We start from the raw sequence: 21,876 nt of genomic DNA on the forward strand, positions 1-21,876 counted from the left end.
TTGTGTGGCGAGAATGAGTGTTTAAAAACCATGTTAATTGATTTGTTAAAGTAATCCCTTAAGTCTCCTAAGTGTGGTTCATGAATTAAGAATTCTTGGGAAGAGATTTGTGGACTGTAAAACCTGTTTAGTTCGTAAGGAAACTCATATACAAGATAAAACTCATTAGAAGCACTTTTAAAAGTATGGGTAGAAATATTAGAAATATCCGAGTTATTGTGATATACATCTTTGATATGTTTAATTCTCAGAAAAGTAGTATGTGTTTGATAGGTAAGAGTATACCTTCGTGGTAGTGCATCGTCTACTGTGTTTTGCTTACCTTGGTCTTTTACATACTTAAAGGAGTTGTGTTTAGTATGGATGACAACTTCACGAGCCTTACCTTGTTAAAAGGAGAAGAAGTACGTTACAATATCATTAAAATGAGTAATGAAATACTTACCTTTGGACTCCCGTAAATCATGACTCTTCATTGATATGGCATAGTGATTAGGGCTTTCAGGTGGTAACCCGTTAGGAGGGTCACCTAACACTATTCGACAACTCTTGGCGATGGAAGATGGTGTGGGCCAGTCTCGTATTACTTTTACTTTTTTATCATTTACATGGATTTCCTGTGCACGAACTATAAAGCCTGTGGAGTTGTTTAAATCATGTTTCGTCATTAAGATGACGTCGCTACTAAGGCTTTCATGGAAGTAACCTTTTCGTAACAAATCTAACTCTTTGGTTTCTTCGATATTGTATGTTTGACAAGGTATGATGGAACCTTGAATTAGATTGGTTTGGTGTTGTTTTCTTCTTTTTGGTGGTAATTCGTTAGGTGTATCACATAACACTTCTTGAAAATCCTGTAACAAAGATGAAAACAAACTAGGAAAATCCTTGTTAATGTTAGAAATCGAAACAATTGATTCCCTAAAGTGAACAAGGATGGAAGGTTGTTTGTAAAGAAGGTTCTCTCTCAATTCTTTTGTGCTCACACATTGATTTTGAATCATTATTTTCTTCTCACATTTAAGTTCACTCACCACCCATGGGTCATTATTCTTTTGGCTTTTGTAACTAGTGACCTCTTTTGATTTTTCCTCTTTCTCATATTTTTCTTTTTGTTCTTTCCCTACCTCCTCACAAATTATCATTTGATCTTTAGGGGCTGGAAGTGTGTCATTCTTTGTTGGTTATTCTTTCTCCTTGTCAGGTTTGTCATCTCTTCGTTCTTTAGAGAAAATGGAGTAGAATATGAGGAAGGAATTGAAGGATTACCTTCGTAAGAGGATGAAGTACCTTCGTAATGTTCTCTGAATCAGAATCTCCTTTGGATTTGTGCTTCGATTGTCATTGCTTTCTTTAGTGTGTCTTCAAGGTTTTAGTACCCATGGAGGTCAAGAAGATCAGTGATGTTTGAGTTCAAGCTGAAGACGAATCTTGACACAGTGATCTCTTCTTTTTCGGTTATGTTAGCCCTATTGAGTAAGGACTGCATCTCCTTGTAGTAGTCTTTAATTGAACTTCTACCTTGTCAAAGTCGATGTAGTTGTAGTTTAACTTCTCGTGTATAATATTTCGGTAGGAATTGCTTTCTCATGGTTTGTTTGAGGTCAGTCTGAAGAAGTGATCGTTGGAATTTGGAAGTTCTGGATCTTTTTCCTTGTTTGCATCCACCAAGTTCGAGCATATCCTTCGAATTGCATGGTGATAAGGGGAACCTGTTTAGCTTAGGGGTAGTCATGGTATGCGAACATGAGATCAACTTTTCCTTCCCAATCGATGTACCTGTCTGGATCGTTGTCTCCTTTGAAAGATGGGATCATGAACTTTGGTTTTGCAAAAAGTTCGGGTGCTTGGAAACATGGTTGTTCTCGCTTGGGTACCAAAAGTTCAGCATTGTTTGTTCTTGGATTCTGGTTTGATAGATCTAGTTGTGTTTCTTGTCATTCTCTCACGGTATTGGTAAGTTCATCAAATCTTTCAACTTGAGTCATAAGTCGTGAAAGTGTGGCTAAGATAGCCGTAAGTGTCTTGTTGTTATTGTCGCCCATCCTGAAATCATAACATTCGAAAGAAAATTTTAAAGTAAAATAAAAAAAAAAGAAAAAAATTCAACAAAGCAAGAAACCTCACAAGTCACTCCAAGAAAGTAACACAACGAGAGGCAAGTAAGCCGATCTTGTACTGTTTAAAGCTCACTTTATTAAGTAGTCTTCCACAGTTCGTATCGGAGTTTGATTACTAGAAAAGGTAATAAGAAAAACTTAAAAGCTCTAAGAGTCCAAACAAAGGTTAGACTCCAAGAGAACGAGAATACAAAGAAGGAAGAAGTATGCAAACTCTTTAGTCCTACTAACACAAGAAAGATAATGTGTTAGATAATGCAAAAGAACAATAAAAGGAAAAAACAAAAGAACCTAAAGCACTAAGAGTCAAAGAAAAAAGGAACCAAACCAGAAAACCTAGAAAACGCTGGATCAACTTGAGCAACGTTTATGAGAGGATTACCAGTGTCTAAATATTTTGGAAAATTTCTTGAATGTCTTTTGATGCGTCAAGAAACCTCCTTTTAAATTTCAAAGCCAAATACCTTCAGTAGTATCCAGTAGACTCTGTTGAACGGTGAGTCCTCAAACAATCTGTTTTTATTGATCGCTTTGTTCGAAGGTGTTCTTGATCTCAAAAAATTCTGATTTTTTGTTTGAATTATATTTAATATATGAATTTTAAATATGTAAATTTTCACCACTAAATTCATCTTGTAGAATTTTCAAGAAATTCGACAAGATTCTAGACCGAATCTGCCGATGAAACTTGAATGATGTATTTGATGGCTCTAATGAACTCCGATTGGGGTGAATTTTGGAGTGAATAATACTCTTAGTATGAATATGAGATATGGATAAAATAATCCCTAAATTCCTTCGTTTACAATTTTTTTATTTTTTGTGACTTGAAACGATGAACCTTTTACGAACTAGCTCCGTTGGGGTACCTTGACGGTTTTGTGTGCACGAACAAGCAAGGTTTCTTTATTCTTTCCAAGAATTGGCCCAAATATTATACCAATTGATAGGGAAGTGGTCACGGGTTAAAGAACGTTGCTTTTGTTGAAGAATCAAACCTAGAAAGCTCTAGACTCGATGAAGAACAATGGGGAATGAATATGGGAAGGTGGTGGCAATAAGTAGGGTTATTAGGGTTTCTTTTAGGTGCTGGAAACAAGGTAAGAAACAAGATTAGAACAAGATAAACAAAATATAAAGAGATTGAAAATAAAGTAAGATAACCAAGAAATCAAAAGATCTCCCTTATGAAGGTGAATGATAAAGATGATTGATGGTGTGGATGGATATGTGGAAAATCGATTGATAACGTCCTATCAAGCCCTCCTAGTCACAATGAAAAGGCAAACACGATAATATGGCTCTAACCAACCCTCCTAGTTGCGATGAAAAGGCAAATTGGAGTGTGAATATTAATCTCCCTCACAATAACTTGAAAGAACTCAAGGAGAAGAAGCTTCGAAGGCACAAGGCAATCAACACTTACAAAAATGAACTCTCTTTGTATTATTAATCAAAGAAATATTGTTGTACAAAGTTGAATGAAACCTCCTTTATATAGGGGATGAGTTCTAAAGGTCCTAAATAACTAAAGAATAAAATAATAATAAACTAAACATGTCTTAACTCTAATTCCTAATAAAATAATAACAACTAAAAATATTGTTTTAACCCAACCTTAATTCCTAATAAAATAATAAATCTGATCCTAAAAGATAATTCTTCATCCTATATTAAATTATATTACAAATAATCAATATAAATATTAAAAATTCGTAATATTTACAACATTATGTATTAATCCCGTAAAGGATTTCCTGCATACACCGTCTTCAGTAAAATGGCCACTTCTTGAGTTCCCGATATCGGATTGATACGATTCAAGAACCGTTGGAAAGATAAGAGATAGAATATTGTATCTCCAGAAGAAATATTGACCAAATAAGATTAGGATACCATTCAAAAAGTCGTCACAAGTCTGCTTCTGTTCTGATCTTCTTTTCCAATGCTTGGACAAGTGGATCATTTGAAGAGTTATTACTTCTTCCTTGATGTGAGCCTTGTGATGCATGTACCAGATGCATCTCTGGCCTTCACCCTTTTTTGTGCTTGATCCCAATGGAAACGCCACTATAAACCTCCATCGAAGGGCACTATCTGAAGCTCATTCGCTTGCCTCTTGAACCCATCTACAATAGCTTCTAACTCAGCTATTGTCTTTCCATCCTTTTCATGTTGTTTCTCTAGATCAGCCACCCAGATTCTCAAGCATTGGTTATGATGTTGACTGTTTGCTAAGCGCCTCTGAGCAGTCTTCAACTATTCCTTCCAAGCTCTTTCATCCGGTCCCTCGAACTTTTTTTTCAGACTGTGAGCTTCGTATCTCCAGTATTCAGAGGTTACTTTTAACTTGGAGTTATCCTTGACTTTATCTTGATACCCCTTTCTCAAGTCTTCAAACTCAAAACGGGCTCTTTTCTGTTCTCTTTCCAATTTGTCTGCTTTATCTTTATGAGAGTCGGCATCTAGTTTCCACTGATAACGTTCAACTTCAAGTTCCTTAACCCTCTACTTCAGCTCGTTATTCACAGCTTCAAACTCTGCCTTGGCTATCTCAAGTTCAGAAGAGACAGGCCTGAGATGTTCCTCCATAGTTCGGGTGTCTTCACAGTCTGGCATCGGGACGTTATCATTCTTTCTCAATCTTCGCCACTCCACATAATCCAGAGTAAGCATGTCTCTGGAAGCTACAACATCCATCTGGAATACTTTCTTCCATGAATCAGCCGCTTCCTTGATCATCTTCTTATAGCTGTCACCATGATACACAAACTCTGATCTAGCTAGTCCACTTATTGTTGGGACAAACTGACGTGCCCCATATTGTCTAAGTACTAATAACGGAGCATACCCAACTGCACCCCAAAGTCCAAGTAAGGTCATAGTGTCAGAATCCCCACATCGGAAAAGAACGTCACCGAAGAACAACCATGGGGCTCTCTAGGTAATATCCTGATCCTGAAGATGTGTAAAGACTTTCATCCACTTTTCCTTTGAAGCACCTTCATGCCATTTCCTAGTTATGAATTCTCCCAAAGGTGAATAGGTAGTGTTGAATCGGTGGTAGGTAACCCCATTAGTCTTTCAAAAGTGGTTGTGAATCCAGACTTGAAGGAGTTGAACACACCCAATGAACCTTCCTCTGCTAGCTCTTCGAAAATGGTTGAGAGATCGAAAGGTCTCAGCTAAGATGGCCGGTACTAGGTTGACTCATTTCGGAAGTTATTCAAATAGCTCCATCACAGCTGCGTCAATGCACCCCAAAGCCTTCGGAAAGACAATCAAACCGTACAGACCCAGTGCAAACAAGTCTATAGTCTTCCACTCATCAAGGTGGTTCTTCATTAGTTGCTTTATGTGGATCCATTCAATTCCCTCCCCGTTGCCTCTGCGTTGAGTCTGGTAAATTACCCATTTCTCATCTACGCCTGTAACTTTAGCCAATGCATTCTTGAAAGGCTGGCTTTTAATGTGTTTAATGTAGGCTTGCTCCAGTTTGATGTTTTCACAATGCAGTAGTGTAGTGTACTCCTCGATAGTGGGCACCATGTCCTCCCGGTTAAAAGTGAAGCAATTGTATCCCGGGTTCTAGAATTGAACCAAGGCTCTGATTAAGGGATCATCAGTCTTAACATGAAGTAAAAGTGCAATGTCACCGTATCGTTGGCTGAACTTCTGTTTCCGATCATTCTTCCAACTGTCCAGATGTCTCGAAGCTCTTGCACATTGTTCTGTTTTAGGCTGATAGAGGCGTAGTTAACCAACTCTGACACATAGTTTCCTTGAAGACTGTCTCCCTTTTCCTTCTGAGTCTTCTCGGACCATAGTCGTACCTTAGGGTTTTCAATCTCTTGTATTACAACACCTTTGTCCATTAATTCAGATTATTTTGTGTGTAACAAACGATTTTTAAGGATCAATAGCCTCTTGTAATAACGCAAATGCTAAAAAAACAAACACAAAGGCAAACAAGTCAATAAAATAAAAATAAATAAATAAATAATGATGAAAGAAAAATAAGAATAGTAAGAAGGAAAAAAACATGGTTAGGGTACAAATGTCCTAGGGTTTGAAATAGGGTTTCAGGGTAGGCTCTATTTCTCCATAGTCTCTCGATTTAAGTTCTAAAAAACGGTACCCGAGTTCTCCTTGCTGGTGCCCCCTTGGGCTTGCCAAACCCTTACTCCTAAACCCATCACAGGCTTGTGTGGACTAAGTTAAACTTGAGAGGACACATTCCCTTATGCCCATACGGAGAATAAATTCACACGAAGGCATAAGGTATATGAATCTCGAAGGCTACTTGCTAGGCCCATACGGTGAATAAATTCATATGAAGGCATCGCTTTCACCCCCACTTTAAACTGGTTCGGAGCTCGGGTTTAGAGCCTTAAGTGAAAAAATCTTTGAAGGAAGAAATCATTAGAAAATGATTAGTACAACTATTTACTCGAAAATATAATCAAAAGTAAGTAAAAAGGATCGAAATGTTACCTTAAAATTTATACTTACCCTTTTCGTTTAAAAGACAACTGGAAATTACCTTAGCCTGACTCACTTACTTGTGTCCCAGTGGTGTCGCCAAGCTGTCGGAACCGTCTTTAGGGTGGGCCCAGAATTGGGCTTCGACTTAAAAAAATGGGTTAGGAGTCACCACCGATCTTTTATTTTAAAATAAATAGGTAGATCGGATACCTTATTCCTTACATGATCTGCATCTTACCATTGATATGTCGGATTCGGGAGTCGGTTACAGTCAAGGAAGGGTTAGCACCCTTGAACTGCCCTTTTGGTACTACGCAATTTCCAGTTGTCTTTAATTAAGAAAAACGAAAGTTTAAATTAAAAGTTAAAAATATGATCCCAAACTTACCTTCGATTAATTGAACAAAGACTCTTAAAAAATCAAAACGAGGTGTTAGATAAAAAAAGATGATGAAAATAAATAAAAATAAATAAATAAAGAAGAAATGGAAAAAGAAGATGAAAAAAAAGATAGAGCAAAGATGAGAAGTAAATTGCATAATTAAAACAAAGACAGAAAATGAAAGAAATAAACAATATATAAAGAAAATATACATAAATAAAATAAGATAAAACAAAGATAGAGGAAAGAAAATAAATAGATAAAATAAAAGGTAAATAAAGAAATAAATAAAGGAAACAAAAATAGAATTAGAAAAGATAATATATATGTAACACAACATATAAACAAAATATTAGGAAAAATAATAATAATAAATAATAAATAATAAATAACAATATATATATATATATATATATATATATATATATGAAATACGATATTAGGAAGAAATATAATAAGGGGCAAAATAAAATAAATAATAATAATAAAACAAAAAATATAATTATAATAAAAGGAATAAATAATAAATGAAACAAAACAAATATATATATATATATATATATATATATACATATTAAAAAGGACAAAATTGAAGTAAACGTAAAGTTTGAGGGTGAAATTAGAAACAAATCGGTTTCAAAAGCTAAAGTTAGGGGGCAAAATAGGAGGATTAAAACCATGAGGGACGAAAATGGGATTTTCCCAATTTTGCGTGAAAACACGCGGATCTATTATGCAACGGGTCGGGTCGGTTGGCTTCACGGGTCACGTATTTAAGCCAATGTTTTGGTTTAATTTCCCATTTGTTCTCATTTAGTCGAACCCAATACCCCCTTTTTCCCAAAATGCTCTCTTGTGTTCAACCGTGTTCTTCATTTGAAGAACATGACCACCCTAAATTCCAGAAAATAGTCGTTCATCAGCTGCAAAATATGATTTTTTTTTGTTTTTCGAAAGCCCTTCGTGTCCTTGTTTTAAAAATCTGAATAATTTTTCAAAAACACAAGCCTCGGGGGCTAGATCTACGAAAGTAGATCTTGAAAATGCCCCCTATTCCTCGGCTAAAAATGCTTCCTTTGGGTTCTATTCGAACCAAAATGAAGAAGAGAACGTGCATGCAAGCATCTAAAGCGATAAAGGTACAAACTTTTACCTTTTCCTTCCGAAAACCTTGTGAAATTTCCTCTGTTTAACTCTAATATTTCTTGCGAATTTTGCTTGAATTTTGTATCTATTTCGTGTGTAAATTTCGAGTACAATGGGGTATCGATTACATGAATTTATAGTAGACATAGCTCCTATTTTTAGGAGTTTTATTTTGAGTAAAATACTAATACTAGTTGTTGTGTTCGTTGGTGATGCGTGCGCCAGGGGTTGCGGGGCTGTTGGAGGAGAGTGATGTGCGACCGTGAAACTCGGAGAGAAAGGCGTGAGGCATGGGACTCTCGGCCATGGGTGATGACTCCATGCGGCGTTGGTGAGCTGCTTGAGAAGATTAGGGTTTCTATTACATTTGGGTCAGCGTGTGGGTTGTGGCTGGTGTGGGCCCGCAGTTGTATTTTATTTGGGCCTATACATAAAAAATAAAATTATTGACATAAATATATGTATATTATATAAAATAATTCATAGTATTATATAATGTAATATTAGTTAGGGCGGATGAAATTAGGTGTCTTCAGATTGCATATAATGGTCTGTGTTGTTTGACCCGCACTTAAAGGACACATTGAGCGCTATAACTTACCTCTTAGTTTTCTTCCTTCCAGATTCTTTTAATCGTTAAGATCATTTTAGTATTTGGAGGATCATCTAGCGACATATTTTATCGTTCACAATATGACTTGTCAAATCTTTACTATATTTTAAGTTCTTTTACCATATTTTGAACTAACTTGTATTCAAACTTTTTGAGATATTATTTTGAACTATATACTTTATAAGTTTATAGAACTTGATTATTATTTATTTATGAGTTTATCAACAAATATTTATTTATTTTATTTTGTAATCCATTCTGACAACAGTTGACATTTGTCAAAACATAATATGTTTTATGAATTCTCATCAGTGGATCTCCGAGATTCGACCGTAATATCTAGATTGTGATGGTAGTTGATTGCTCCGATTTTGTAGAAGTGTGGGAGGCCAATACTTTATAAGCTGAGTTCTGAAGTTTATACGAATGTTTGCAAATTGTATATGCCTATGATTTTGAATATATGAGGGTTTAAATTGCATGATTAGTGAAAAATCTAAAGACAGATGATAATTTTATTTAGTTACTTTAGATAATATTTAAGTTGTAAAAAATTATTAAATAACAAAAATACAATAAATTCATCGTGAATGTAATATGATAACTGATAAAATAATCAATTTGACGAATTATACTTTTAGACAATCATATACTGTATTGTTACTAAAATGATCTAAAATTTAATTAATAATATATATATATATATATATATATATTCTTATTATTGCACAACTATTATTTCCTAATTCTATGGCAATATTTTTGAAATAATTTTTTCTAAGGGTATCGGAACTACTATACTAAGTAGTATCGATATTGTATGTAGTATCGATATCATTTTAGTATTCTATTTTGACAGTATCAGTACTGCCTTAGCAGTATCGGTACTACTTCATCATTTTGGACTTCAGCATTGATATATGTATCGATACTTCTTGAACAGTATCGATATTGTTCTAGTAGACTCAGTACTACTATGCTTAAAAATCATTTTTTACTCGATTAAAGTTTGAAACCCTTCGAAAAAATTATTTCAAAAATATTTCCAGTATATGACTCAATTTTTCAGTAGAGTGAGGAGTAAAATTAACCTTTTAATTTTAAAGAATAGTTTATATATTTAATGATTAAATCGAATATAATCTTAAATTTTGTAAAAACTATTTAACAATTTTTGGTATATCAAAATATCAAGTGTTTCAACAATCTCCTCCTTTTTGATATAACAAAACATTTTAAAATTTTAAGATTTTCTTAAAAATACTCCCCCTTACTCTAACATTTTTCCCCTTTTTGTTAAGTCAAAAAGATTCAATTAAGAATAAACAAGATATAGAATATAGTTGTGAAGAACAAATGTGTCAAATAAGTTAGTCAACATAATTAATATCCAAAAGACAGTGGGGATGGTCATAATAAACGGAAATATGGCTGGAAACATGCGAAATATGATAAACATATATCAGATCATCCAAAACATAAAAGAATTACCAAATACAAAATATCAATGGCTAAGAAATTCAAATGAAAATGTAAGTTCAAAGTATGACATTGCAACACAAACGAAAATGCAATTAGCAAAGAAAAAACATCAAGCATCCGATGGAGGATCAGGATCCGAAGGAGGTGCACGGAGAGAAGTAAAGTCTCGAGGAGAGCATCGAGCCTAATTGTTACCACATCGAATCGAGCGAGGATGTCTCGGCGGGAATCCATAAACATTGCTTACAGTGCCAACTGTTGTGACGCTATCTTGGATACCTGAGTCCCTAAGGCAATAAAGTGGGACTCCATAGAGGCAAACCTTAAATCCAATGTCTCCATCATGGACTGAAAGTAAGGAGGCATCTCACCAGCCGCTCTAGAAGGCTCATCAGGGACGCGATTAGTGGGATCATCAACGTCATGTAAAACATCATCGTCCTGAGGTGGAGCTGGAGCCAGAGCAGCTCGAAAATAACTTGCGTCGGGCGTCTCTTTTGGTTTCCTTTCCCAATTGTCTCCAAATTTATCCCGACTTGAGAAGAGATATAAGATTGATTTGGGTACCCAAGGGGATAACATCATCAAGATCGACTCTAAGACCGACTTTTATAAAGAAATTACTAAGAAGACAACCATAAACCAGATATTCGACCCTCTTAGAAGGAATATGGTTCATGGTGTCCATTAGTTCACCGAAGATGATTTGAGCATGATTAATTCTTTTATTTTCTTTGAAACAATGAATCCACCATATGTCAATGCTTTAGAAAGAGGAATAATTTCCTCCGGATGGTCGAAACACCAAGAGATGATCAAGTGAAGGGAACCTCTCATGAAAGTCAAGGACGCTGGCATTTTTCCATACTTCTAAGGTGGAAGGGATGATGTCTCGCTCATTATCAATCCCATTATTTTCAAGCCCAAAAGCACGGGCAATAGATTCGAAATCAATAGTAATGTATTCGCCCAAGAGATAGAAACGAATAATTTTTGTATGAGTACGAGCTTCGTTTTGGACACAAACCGCATTGGAATAGAAAATGTGAACAAGTTAGTGATAGACAAAGGGTTTGACTTTGAACGTGTTATCAAATTTCCAAGCTTTGAGAAGGGAAAGATATTTAAAATTGATGGCATTCATTACCGGAACAAAAGGAATACACTCACCCCTAAGAGCAGAAGATTTGAAATGGTTGAGATATCGTGAATAGAGATTGTGATGATTTGGTTCATTAAAACACGAATTCACGATGGTCATTTCATTTTGATTGGGAGTAGGATTTGGTGGAGGGTTAGGAGGTGGATTAGCACGAGAGGAAGATGATCGAGGACGTTTGTGAGACATGATGAAAGTCGGGATAAAGGAAAACCTGCAAAGAAAAACAATATATATGTATGCAACCAATCAATCCCAAAACTCAATATAAGTCCACAATTCAAGGAATTATATAACGAAATTAATTTTTAAAAAATAATAATGGGAAAAAAGGAAAATAGTGTTAAGAAAAACAAAAGTATATATATATATATATATATATGTATGTAGATACTTTTTTTAAAAAAAAAATCAAATTTAAATGAATTTTGTTAAAAACGAAGTAGATTCTAGTGTAGAAATAAAAAATAAGTAAAGTCCATTCACTAATTTAAGCAAAAACTAACTAAAACTAGGCCTAAATTCGAAAAGAAAAAAGTTGTTTTAAAAAAATACCTTGAAAATGTAGGCTTGAGATGGAATTTGATGATGAATACACAAATTTGATGATGCTAGTAGGTTGGAATGATTCGCAAAAATGACTCCAAAACAATGGAATAAAGCAAAAAAATTTAGAGGGGGTTGGAGGTTTTCGGTTGGAACGGTTGAGAGTAATGGAAAAAAATGAGATTTTAGGGCATTATAAGCTAAACCCGACTGGGAGTATCGGTAATCCAATGGGAGTATTGACACTTCAAAGTAAAAAAAATATGATGCTATCGATATCGAGTATCGATACCCTATCGAGGCTGCAAGAACAATATTGGTACTAGATGAAAAGTATCGGTACTAAGTGCACATAATGGTTAAAACTGCAACAAAAACAAATAGGATGCATATTTTAAAGCATAAATAGTGGTGTCGGCAACTCTAATTAGGCAAAGCAAATATGTTCAAGCAAACAAATATACATTTAAGCATAATTTAAACATAATTTGAACATATTATTAATTTTCATGAAAATCATAAACTCCCCCTAACTAATAGCATATAAGGCATTAAAAATCATTTTTCATGCATTTGTCATAAAATCATAAAAGTGCAGAACTTATTTAAACACAAAGTCAAGGTAGGTTAGTTAGACCTAATTCTTTCCTAAGTGCCTAAAATTTTTGTTTGTCTAAAGGTTTTGTAAAGATATCAACTACTTGATGCAAAATATTTACATACTCTAGAACTATATCTTCTTTTGAAACATGATCTCTAATGAAATGATGTCTAATTTCAATGTGCTTAGTTCTAATATGTTGGATGGGATTTTTAGTGAGACAAATAGTACTAGTATTGTCACACTTGATAGGAATGATACCCACGTCAATTTCATAGTCTAAAAGTTGTTGTTTCATCCATAAAACTTGTGTACAACAACTAGCGACTGAAATATATTCCGCTTCGGTGGTAGATAGTGCAACAGTATTTTGTTTCTTTGAAACCCAAGAAATTAACATATTTCCTAGGAATTGGCATATACCGGAGGTGTTTTTTCTATCTAATTTGCAACCTCCATAATACGCATCCGAGAAGGCATGCAAGCTAAAGCTATAGTCGCTAGGATACCAAAGTCTTATGCTATAAGTATCTTTAAGGTATCTAAAGATTCTCTTAATGGCTTGTAAGTGAGACTCCTTATGACATGCTTGAAATGTAGCACATAAGCAAACACTAAAATAATGTCCGGTCTACTTTCAGTAAGATAAAGAAAAGATCCAGTCATAGACCTATAAAGTTTAACATCTACACACTTACCTTCTTCATCTTTATCAAGCTTTGTAGATGAGCTCATAGGAGTGGCTTGGGGTTTCATATTTTCCAATCTAACCTTCTTGAGCATATCTTTGATGTATTTTTCTTGATTGATGAAGATGTCATCTTTTCTTTGCTTGATTTGGAGCCCCAAGAAAAATGAAAGCTCCCCCCATCATGCTCATCTCAAATTCACCATGCATTAGCTTAGCAAATTCTTGGAAAAGAATGTCATTAGTAGAACCAAGAATTATATCATCAACATAAATTTGAATTACTAAGAAAAATTGACAATCTTTCATACCAAGCTCTAGGAGCTTGTTTTAAACCATACAAAGCTTTTGTCAATTTGAAAACATGATTTGGAAATTTTGAATCCTCAAAACCGGGAGGTTGTTCCACACACTTCTTCTTTTATAAACCATTTAAAAATGCAGTTTTAACATCCATTTGAAATAAAATAAATACGTGATAACAAGCAAATGATAATAACATTCTAATAGCCTTCATCTTAGCTACGGGAGCATAATTTTCATCAAAATCTTTTCCCTCTTCTTGAGTGTACCCTTGAGCAAAAAGTCTAGCCTTTTTTTCACTATATTATCACTTTCATCTAATTTATTCCTAAATACCTATTTAGTACCTATAGTAGACTTATTAATAGGCCTTTCAACTAATGTCCACACTTGACTTCTATCAAATTGATTTAACTCATCTTGTATAGCCATAATCCAATGTTCATCATTTAATGCTTATTTGATATTCTTAGGATCTATGCATGAGATAAATGCAACATAATTAAAAATGTTTTTAAGAGATGATCTAGTGGTTACCCCTTTGGATGAATTGCCCAAAATCTCACCATCATTGAAATAGTTGTACTCCCTTAGGTATGTGACTTCCCTTTCCTCTAGAGTTAGATTCTTGAAGACATCTTGAGTTTCTTCATTCTTTACTTCTTTTGATGATGATTCACCAACTTCATTTTGATTTAAGATACCTACATCATCATCAATACAAGAATCCTTCCTCATAAGGGGATTATCATCGAAAATAACATGTATTGACTCTTCTACCACTAGAGTTCTTTTATTAAAGAATCGATAAGCTTTAGATTTTAAATAGTGACCAAGAAAATCCCTTCATCACTTTTTGCATCAAATTTACCAATATTTTGTTTTCGATTATTTAAAACAAAACACTTACATCCAAAAGGATGAAAATAACTAATGTTGGGTTGTTTATTTTTGAAAAGTTCATATGGAGTTTTCTTTAAAATAGGCATAATCATTACTCTATTAATCATATAACAAGTGGAATTTGTGGCTTCCGCCCAAAAATATTTTGGCAAATTGTTTTCACAAAGCATGGTCCTAGCCATTTCTTGTAAAGTTCTATTTTTCCTCTCAACAACTCCATTTTGTTGAGGGGTTCTAGGGGCTGAAAAATTATGGCTAATTCCATTTGAATTACAAAAATCACCAAACCCAAGATTTTCAAATTCGGTTTCATGGTCACTCCTAACACTTGAAATAGGATTATTCTAGAGAAAATGATGAAATATTCTAAAGCTTCATCTATTGTACTTAAGAAAAGAACCTGAGTAAACCTAGAGTTGTCATCAACCAATACAAATGCATATTTTTTCCACCCAAGCTAGTAGTTCTAATAGGCCCAAAAAGATCTATATGGATCAATTGTAATACTCTACTAGATGATACATCATTAATAGGTTTAAAGGAAGTTATTTTGTGTTTTCCTTTAACACATGCATCACAAATTTTATCAAATATCAAATTTTATCTTGGAAAGCCTCTTACAAGATTTCTTTGAACAAGTTTTTGTAAAACACTCATGCTAGCATGTCCGAGTTTCCTATGCCACAACCAACAATCATGATCATCTTTAGCAACTAAATATACATTAGACATGTCAATATTATTTAGATGCACCATGTAAATATTTCCTATTCTATTACCAACAAGCATAATCATATTAGATGTAATATTAACAATTTCTCAACCATTTGACTCAAATAAGACGTTGTATCCCTTATCACATAGTTGACAAATACTAAGAAGATTATGCTTTAACCCATTATAAAAAATTTTCAATAAGAATGGAAGAGTTGTTACCAATAGAATCAATTCCTTCAATATGACATTTTGAGTTGTCACTAGAGGTTACTACTCTTCCACTTTTAGCATTAAGCTCCAGGAACCGGCTCTTATCATCGGTTATGTGTCTTGAGCATTCACTATCAAGGTACCATGAGTTTGAACTTTTGTTTTATTCCCTGTAGCAATGCTCCTTCACCTAAAAACATAGATTAAGTTTTGATTTTTGGTACTCAAATTATTTTGGGTCCATAGGCATTAGTTCCCAATAATCTAGTCCCCTTAGGTATCCATTTTTCTAGGATATCCTTGTCTTTGTAGTAACGAGTCCTTTAGAGACCCATATGTTTCTATTAACTTTTCTATTTGAGGTTCTTTGGTAACCTCTATGATTGTATGGTCTGAAGTTATTTCTAACATAGTTGGATTTAGAATTTGATCCTTTTTCAAAACGATTTGTTCCAATTTTGTTAAAAGAAGCTTTAAGATCATCAAGTTTCTTTTGATGATCATCATTAACCTTTGAAACTAGGTTGTGCAAGTCATGATTTTTATTTTCAAACTCCTCTAGTTTGACTTGCATATATTTGACCTTACTTTCAAGTACATTGTTGGTCTTGGATAAGAGATCATTTTCATTTTTAAATTTTGAAATATTCTTCTTATGTTTTGAAAGCATGATCTCAAATTATGAGGCCAACTCATCAAAAGCCTCTTGAAACTTATCAAAAGTATATTCATTTAATGTAGATGAGTTAGAGGTTACCTTAGATTCTCCCTCAGTGGCCATGAGACACAAGTTGGCTACCTCTTCCTTCTCTTCATTTGATGAGTCATCATCACTCCATGTAGCAACATGTGCCTTTTGTTTCTTCTTGGAGGATATATTCTTCTTTAATTGTGAGCATTCAAATTTAACATGCCCCAACTTTTTGTACTCATAGCAAATTATGAGGTCCTTCCCATAAGATTCATTCTTGAAGCCTTATTTTCTTTGGAATCTTCTTCATTTTTTGGACTTCATGAATCTTTTGAATCTTTTGGCAAACATTGTCATTTCTTCATCCTTATCAATCTCTTCTTTGGTGGATTTGAGAGCAACACCAATCTTTTTCTTGTTTTCCATTTCCTTCTTTTCTTCATAATTATTTTCTTGATCTTCTTCTTCCTTCACCATCATTTCATGGCTAAGCAAGGATCCAATGATCTCATCTAAGATGATAATCTTTAGATTCTTTACTTCAACTATTGTGGTCATCTTGGATTGCCATGACCTGGGAAGATTGTAGATCATCTTTTTAACGAGCTTCTCATTAGGAATATCTTCTCCAAAGCCTTTGAGACCATTGAAAATAATCGAAAATCGATCAATCATTGATTAAATGTCTTCATCCGGTCTCACCTTGAAGTTTTCGTAGTTATAATTGAGAAGACTAATTTTAGTTTCACTTACATCGTTTGTTCCTTCATGAGTAACTTCAAGTTTATCCCATATCACCTTGGCATTGGAACAAGATCATACTTTCTCATATCCATCAAGGCCAAGTGCACAAAATAGAATGTACATAGTCTTTGCGTTTAGTTGGAACAATCTCTTTTCATCTTCACTCCACATCTCCATTTCTCTATTTGGAATAGAGTGACCTTTTATTATGATGCTCTATGCTCCCAAATCACTTGCTTGAATAAAGAGTTTCATCATATTATTCCAATAGGCTAAGTTGGTTTCATTGAAGTATGGAGTATTGTTGATGGGTTGAGATAAACAAACAATTTCAAATTTTGATGTAGAGGCCATGGATGACTTGGATGACGATTGAAATCCTTTAGGATCTTCTCAAGAGGTGGTTAAACCTTCTAACGAGTCTAGATCTGATACCAATTGTTGAGTCAATCAAAAGGATGAAATAGCCAAGAGGGGGTGAATTGGTAATAAAAATTTGGTGGAAGCTTGAGAGAAAATGTAAACAAATGAACACAAGAATTTATAGTGGTTTGACTTTATCAACCAAAGTCTACACCCACTACCTTAGCTATCCACACTAAGGGTTTCCACAAATTCAATAATTTGTATATACCTTTGAGGATAAGGTGTAACCTTACAACTCCCTCAAGAATTATACCCCAAATTCTTGAGACAATCTCTCAAAGAGAAAATTACAAATTGCAAACTTAAAAAAATCCTCACTAGGAATGTGTTTGCACAATTCAAGAACAAATAAGAACACTTGAGAAATTAATACAAATGAGTACAAAAAGTGTTCTTTGAAAGCAAAAATAATATTGAAGAATGTTGACTTGATTTGGCTCAAATTTGTTGTTTATGGTTATCTCTTTTGTCTCTTATCTTCACAAATGACTTGAGATCTTGTTTTTATACTCCCTCAATCAATTCCAACTGTTTTAGTTGTTGTGGGAGTGAATAGAGCCATTGGCGGCAGTTTCTCGCATTAAATGTTTTCCAGAAGCTTGTAGTATCGGTACTCGATCTCTCAATATTGATACTCCCTACATTAAATACAAAAATTTAACCGTTGGGAAACTATAGTATTGGTACTGTCAAGAGGGTATCAGTACTACTATATTTAGTAGTATCGATATTGTACATAGTATCGATACCATTTTAGTATACTGGAATTTGGACTGATTCAAAACCAAAAAGGTAGTATCAATACCACCAATAAGGGTATCGGTACTACTATACTAAGTAGTATTCTGTTTTGACAGTATTGGTACTGCCTTAGCAGTATCGGTACTACTTCATCATTTTGGACTTCAACATCGATATCTGTATCGATACTTCTTGAACAATATCGGTATTGTTCTAGTAGTATCGGTATTACTATGATTAAAAATCATTTTTGACTCGAATAAAGTTCGAAACCCTTAGAAAAAATTATTCAAAAATATTTCCAGTATATGATTCAATTTTTCAGTAGAGTGGGGAGTAAAATTGACCTTTTAATTTCAAAGAATAATTTATATATTCGAATGATTGAATCTAATATAAGCTTAAAATTTGTAAAAACTATTTAACAATTTTTGGTATATTAAAATATCAAAGTGTTTTCAACAATTTTGGATAAAATACACATTTAGTACCTACATTATTCCTTTTGTTCTGTATAGGTACCTAATAATTAGTTTATGTTTCATTTTGATATCCCACCGTTAATTAAAAACTTAACTATAATATTGATGTGTCACCATAAGCTAATTCCACATCATCAATGAAAAAATAAAAAGATATCACGTCAACAATTCTGTTAATTTTTGGATTAAATATAAAATATGTGCCCAAACTATAGCACTTTTCACGAATAGGTGCTTACAGTATTTTTTGAATGATTCCTGTGCCTAACGTTACAAACGTTACCACTTTAGGTGCCTGGGCCATTACTGTCGTTAACTTTTCCATTAAGTGACATGTGTCACATTATGATAATTTTGAATTTTTTAAAATTAAGAAATATTATATATTTTTAAAAACTATATTTTTTCTAAAATTACAAAAAGTCCTAAAATCCCTAAATTCTAGCCTTAACCCTAACTTTACCTCTTTTTTCAGCCACGACCACCATCTCTGACACCTCCCTTGCCATATTCTTAGTCGAACGACATCGCCTTCTCTTCGCGATAGGTGTCGTTTCGTCGCGTTCGTCAGGGTAGATTTCGTCACGATTTTAGCGATCTTCGACTGCTGTTATGGTGATTATTCATTGGGGAACAAGTCTTCGATGGAGGCGCAGCCATGTGGAAGTCCAATCGACAATAACGGTTGCGGAGATCGGCGACAGGCAGGGGCATAAGGACTAGATTTTGGGTTTTCAAAGTTTGGGGGAGGTTTTTAAGATTTTTGAAATCTTTGGGCTTTTTTATAAAAAAAATATTTTTAATTTTTTTAATTCAAAATTACCTGAGGGTGGCAAATGTCACTTAAAGGAGGAAATTAACGACGTTTATGGCTCGGACACCTAAACTGGTAACGTTTGTAACATTAGTCACCGAAATCATTCAAAAAATACTATAGGCACGTATTCATGAAAAACGTTACAGTTTGGAGACTTATTTTTTTATTTAAGCCTTAATTTTTTAACCGTTGGATACTTAAATAAACGTTAGGTATGATTTTTAAATAAAATAAAGTTTGAGTGCTAAAACGGAATAAAAAGTTTTCCCTTTAATTTTTAATGAGGCAGAGAAATCGAAATCAGAAGGAAAAGAAAAAGAAGAGCTTTCGAAGAAAACAAACAGTAAGGAGTAAAAGTCGTTTACTCGTTTCCGTTTTCGGAGCTTTTTGGGAGAGAAGAGAAATAAAAAATCACAGCTCTGTACGGAAAAATTCAGATCCGCAGGTTGATTGAGAGCTTCGGTTTCTTTTGAATTTCAATGCAATGAAGAATTCTTAAGAAGAAATGAAATGAAATGAAAACGAAGCGCGTGGTTTTTGGTATGAGCAAGTGAAGCCATTGAATTTTCAATACTTTCCAGCAGCCAAGGGAGGGAAAGCGCGTAGTAAAATGAAGTCAGAAACGGCATCGTCGACGGATGAACAACTAGAGGCTGCCGGAACAGCAGCCGACACCAGAGGCAGACATCGGATTCTTGCTGAACTCAAGCGAGTCGAACAAGAATCCAAGTCCCTCGAGGTTAGTTACTTTTCATGTTTCTATTTTTTTAGCTATGATTTGCTCTATATCATTTGAAAATGCCCTCCAAAAACTTTGACTTAGCTTGAATTTTGAAGAGTTGTAGAATATATCAGGAAAAGAAAGAGCAGTTCCTTTTGCGAACTTTTTCATAAGCATTTTTCTTAAGATAATAATAATAATATTTATAATTATAATTCCCATATGTGAAGTTAGATTATTTCGTTGGCTGAGTAGAGGAAGACGGCGGTGGCTTAGTGCAACGATTCAAAGCATATCTTAGAATTTGGTGGTTAATATATCATTTTTTGATGTTATAATGGAAAACTGAACTTTTTATCTTGCAAAATTGTAATCGCTGTACTTGCACAAATCCGCCAAGAACTATTCCGTTCATCTATGAATCAGGTAAATTTGAATTTATAAATTTTTCTAGTCACGTTGGTTTTGGGTTCATTTCAAATCCGAAACGTTTTGAATTTATATTGTTTTGAGTTTAAATCATTTGGATTTGAGATTTGGGTTTTCCCAATCAGATCATTATTTGGTTTGAGTTCAAGTTATTTTAGATTCGAGTCGAATAGGATTAGGTTAGTTTTTCGTAGTCAAATCAAATAGGATTCGGGTTATTTTGTATTCGGGTTGGATAGGATTGGATTAGTTTTTCTAAGTTTAATCAAATAGGTTATGTTTAAGGAGTCTCCATAGGTGACAAAAGAAGTTCCAGATCAAGCTTGTTATGCCTGCTCTCTATAGGGAAAGTGCTAAACTTTCTCTGTTTCATTCCCATTAAATTCAGTACTGAAATGCCATTGAATTAGTCTTTTCGGCACCGTAAACACCATAAGAAGAATGGTCTTCAATCTTTGATGCTTCCCATATGATCATTATGAAGAAGTATGACAATATCTAGTGCTTGTTAGTGCTGGTGGAATCTCTTTATCATGCCAAAGTGCTTTTTGAATTAGTTTTGGCTTGTAGCTCTTGCTATGCCATGAGTTTCATAAAGAAAAAAGCTTTTAGCAGTGTTGTTTGCACTTGCACCACATAAAAACTCCATGGTGGCTGCTATTTGGCATTTTTTCCTTTTCCTACATTATCCATCAGACCTCCATAGAAAATAGATTTCCATATACATTCTATGATATGTATGGTATTAAAACGATGACCAAGAACTCCCTAAACTTTCATCCAATGGGCATGTTAGTGGCGTTATAGGGTCATTGATTCACAAGCTTGATCGTTCGTCCCGTTTTTGTCTATCTTTACTGCTTGCAGATGATCGATTTGCGGTTTTCGCACCGTTGTGATTTGTTTTTCTTCGAGAAATAAGGTTCCAGAAGTCGCTATTGCGCTGAAATGTACTATGTCTTATTATTTTGTCTCTTGGTGTATTTTTTTTTCCAGGAAGAGATGGAATTGCTTGAGAAAACAGATAATGTGTCAACTCTGTGTGAGGAGTAAGTTTAAGAACTAAGTTTTTTCTTTCCTATGAAGTTGAAAACCTAGAAACAAGTTTTCGGATTCTAAATGATCATCATTTATCGATATATTTGCGTGTTCTCCCCCATCAGATTGCTGCGTAGCATGGAGACCAGACCTGATCCACTACTTCCATTGTAACTACGATAACCCGAATTTTCGATCGAGTTGCTTGTGTTTTGTTTTTAAGCTCTAATGGTTGGATTTGTTGTTGATTACAGAACAAATGGCCCCATAAACCCATCATGGGATATATGGTTTGAAGGGCCTCAAGATTCAGAAAGTTGCAGATGCCAGATTCTGTGATTTGAAGGCAATCTAACATCCTTGTTTGTTGCCAAGATGTGTTGTTTACATAACATACATGTTTACACCTCTCAATTGTTAACAATTTATTCA

General features: G+C 34.2%; 1 protein-coding gene across 2 annotated transcripts; it reads left to right on the forward strand.

Annotated features, from left to right (window-relative positions):
• The first annotated feature begins 495 nt into the window (after window positions 1–495).
• LOC120165315 (guanine nucleotide-binding protein subunit gamma 2-like) lies at window positions 496–21,876 on the forward strand. Of its 2 annotated transcripts, XM_039174863.1 has the most exons (6): window positions 496–508; window positions 783–786; window positions 19,854–19,995; window positions 21,403–21,455; window positions 21,570–21,614; window positions 21,699–21,876. In XM_039174863.1, exons 3-6 carry the CDS (start codon window positions 19,867–19,869, stop codon window positions 21,781–21,783), a joined length of 312 nt encoding a protein of 103 aa, XP_039030794.1. In that variant the 5' UTR covers window positions 496–508; window positions 783–786; window positions 19,854–19,866; the 3' UTR covers window positions 21,784–21,876. The 2 variants fall into 2 exon arrangements, with proteins under 2 accessions (XP_039030794.1, XP_039030793.1); XM_039174862.1 differs by lacking the exons at window positions 496–508; window positions 783–786 and adding an exon at window positions 19,532–19,709.

Source organism: Hibiscus syriacus, unplaced genomic scaffold (genome assembly GCF_006381635.1).
Source record: "Hibiscus syriacus cultivar Baekdansim isolate YM2019G1 unplaced genomic scaffold, ASM638163v2 tig00111582_pilon, whole genome shotgun sequence".
Classification (NCBI taxonomy): Eukaryota; Viridiplantae; Streptophyta; class Magnoliopsida; order Malvales; family Malvaceae; genus Hibiscus; species Hibiscus syriacus.